The 3,350-nt window shown below is 34.1% G+C and overlaps 1 protein-coding gene across 1 annotated transcript; it reads right to left on the bottom strand.

The window, feature by feature from the left end:
• Nucleotides 1-1,762, bottom strand: LOC111698900 (transmembrane protein adipocyte-associated 1). Its single transcript, XM_023469372.1, has 2 exons — nucleotides 567-1,762; nucleotides 1-298 (listed from the first exon to the last, which is right to left on the bottom strand). Exons 1-2 carry the CDS (start codon nucleotides 1,527-1,529, stop codon nucleotides 206-208), a joined length of 1,056 nt encoding a protein of 351 aa, XP_023325140.1. The 5' UTR covers nucleotides 1,530-1,762; the 3' UTR covers nucleotides 1-205.
• Nucleotides 1,763-3,350: the final 1,588 nt, after the last annotated feature.

Below are 3,350 nucleotides of genomic sequence, written 5' to 3'. Positions count from 1 at the left end.
TTTACAGTTTTACAAATCAAGATTGATAATTTTCTGTCTGTTTTATAGGCCTGAGATTTATGTTGAGGTTATTGATTAATTCTTAAGATTAGAAATTTAAACAGTTTTCTGATCCCCCGAGAGTTACTTAATAAGAAGATCTCTGTCATCAGTATCTGGGCTCTGGATCCCTGCTGAGAAGAGGGTTGAGTCTAGGGACCCAGGTTTAATGATCGAGGATGGTTGCTGAGGTTCCACGAAGGATCGACTGAATGGATCCACTGTAGGAGAGAGCTGAATCATCTTGGTTCTCATCAATCTGTAAAATGATGGTACAGGCAAGTAAATTTAAAATTTTGACCAGGACTGGGTTAATTGGGTCATAAATATATTTTAATATTTGTCAAATAATGATAAAAATTGTGTACAGTTTACTAAGGAGATATTCCATCCCCTTAAATTCATCTCTAAATAGTCTAATAAATAAGTAAAAAATACGCAATTAACATTTAGATACTGTTTTTTTTAATTTGTTCAAATGAAGATAAGGTTGATGTAGAATTTTAGGATATCGATCTGTACCATACCTGTGAAGTGTAGGAGAAAAGCAGGTTGGGTCTTGACATTTTCAGACTTGGACGAACAAAACAGATATATGCAACAGTGGGTAGGAAACTATAGTAGATGTAGGTTGTCAGGTCTGTTAAACACAATCCTGAATGATGATTTAGGGAGAGAAGAAGTGCCCCTACCCCAGTAAGTATATTGAGAAGTAGCTGAATCCCTGCGTAAACATAGAACACTGTGGATCTAGTGGTGAAAAGAGATTTCAACGGTAGAAACGGAATGCAGAGTGCCACAAGATAAAGAAGAGAAATTGATCCAGAGAGAAGAGTCCAGAATTGCGGACCACCGTGACCGTAGAGATCAAACCCGTTCCGGATCACCTTACTGCCATAGAATGGCTTGTTTAACTCCAGATGTAGTTCAATTCCACACAAGCAGGAGGAGAGTAGAAATGACACGAGAACCATCCGTTGAACTCCTTTCTTTCCTATGCAGTCGAATGTCAATCCAATGCCCAGAATACTTAGTTCCGTACTTAGATATATCAACCTGGTTAGAACCCAAAGAACTTTCTCAGAGTTAGAACTTTGTGTCTCAGCCTGTAGAACCGTGTTTAGGATAGTTCTCATCATACTGATACTCACACAGAGAACTATCAGTAGGTAGAGCGTACCCACGGAGCAGTAGTTGTTCAGACCTCGTAATCTTTGGGTTGTCTTCTGCAGTCCTAGAATCAGGACTGAGAGAAAAACTGAGCTAGGGATAAACAAGAGAAAATCCCACAATTTCACGTTGAGATTAGGAATGGAGGTGTGAAGAACCCACTTACAAACTTCGCTGTCATGTATGACAGTGGGATGGAAAAACTCGTCGTCTGCAAACAATTCCGTCGTACTCTCTCCTCCGGTTTCGGAGCCATTGAACCCAAACCAAGAGTTCTCTAAACTATTAAGAACCTCATCCTCTAACTCCGCCAACGACATGATGATGAGGACTGAGTTAGCCTGGATTCAATGTGCAATCAATCTGTTAGAATTGGGTTTAGGTTATTAAACTCCGGTAGTGTGTACAGTGTGCAGGGTTAGATAAATCTATCTATCTATCTAGATCTCTACCTGCTTTCCAATCTAATATCCATCACACCAGAACTCAAATTCTCTAAAAGATTCAAAAGATATACAGAATTATCTAATGTAACATTCACTGGTCTAAATTAGATATTAGTCTAATTGAAATGAAATTTAATATTTATTTGATTATATAGTTACAATATTATTGGGACGGATTAACTCGCATTTTCATCTGAAAACAAAAATTCAAATGGCTAGAATCTAAGGTAGCGCTCTACTAAACTGTCGTTAAGTAAAAATATCATAATATGGAATTATATTGACTGTATTTGATAAATGTAAATTGTACTGATACATGCTAGACTTACAGATTATAGAATCACAAGAATATGTTTAAGCTAAACTAACATTAAAAACTTCTTTAAAACCCCTTTAAAGAACCATTGAGCATCGAGCAATATATATTGTCTTCACAATTGTAAATTAATGAGGAAAAATCTTATTTGAAAAAGTGATAAAGCTCTGAATTAATTAAAATTTTTGCTTTTTAAAGTTATCAAATTCATGTACCTCTATGAGTAAACTACAGAATGGTTTGGCTATGATATATGTAAATGTATAGTACAGCGATGCTATATCGTTTGCACTATGTATATTGTCCGATTAAACTAACGTACATTTGCACTAATGTCAGCTGATCAGAAACCGGTTTGTATTACAATTAAACATTAGTGCAAATCCACAAAATCGAACTATATTATTATTACCGTGTTCAATTGGACCAACATTTTATGTTCTCGCAATATTTACTACAAATCATATGATCAATTGATCTGGAATACTAAAAATAATTTGTTCAAACGAACTAATTTTTTTCTGTAATTATTAGTGCAGTTGAACGTTATAGTGCAAATAAACATTTCCAACAGAACAATTGTTCAAACGGACTACTGTTTTTTTTCTGTAAATATTAGTGCAATTGAACGTTATATATTGCAAATAAACATTTTTTTGTTCATCGTATAATTTATGGGCAAAATTAGTACTTTTAGTTTCGAACACTTTTTTTTGGTCATTTGCACTAAAATATGTTTATTTGTTCTTAAATTATGTTTTATGTGAAAAATGGTGAAATTTTTTTATTTTAGTTCGATTGATCATTTTTTTGATCATTTGCAATAAAATATGTTTATTTGTACTATTTATAAATTATGAGCAAAATGGTCAAATCAGTAATTAGTTCGATTGAACATTTTTTTGTTCATTTGCACTAAATATGGTTATTTGAACTAATTATAATTATCGGGTAAAATGGTGAAATTAGTAATAATAATAGTTTGATTACACATTTTTTTTGTTCATTTGTACTGATTAACTTCGATTTTACCCACACAATTAGTACAATTGAACATTTTTTGTTTATTCCTACTAAATATGTTCATTCGTACTATCTAGTGCGAATGAACGTTAGTCCGAAGGAACGTTACTGCGAATGTACGTTAGTCTGATCGATCATGAGTGTAATCGATATTTCACCTGTACAACAATCACCCTATTGCTTCCCCTCTCCTTCCCTTCTTTATTCCCTCCATCCCCTTACTTTCCCTCCCTTCCTCTTTCTTTTCCTATCTTCCCTTGTCGTTTCCATAACTATTCATAACCTTCTCTTTCTTTCTATCTTCTTTCCTCTTCTTTTCATATTTACTTCCCCTTTTTGTGGCCTTTGACATCTTA

This window comes from Eurytemora carolleeae, unplaced genomic scaffold, assembly GCF_000591075.1.
Source record: "Eurytemora carolleeae unplaced genomic scaffold, Eaff_2.0 scaffold41, whole genome shotgun sequence".
Lineage (NCBI taxonomy): Eukaryota > Metazoa > Arthropoda > Copepoda > Calanoida > Temoridae > Eurytemora > Eurytemora carolleeae.
This window is presented reverse-complemented; position numbering and strand designations above follow the sequence as displayed.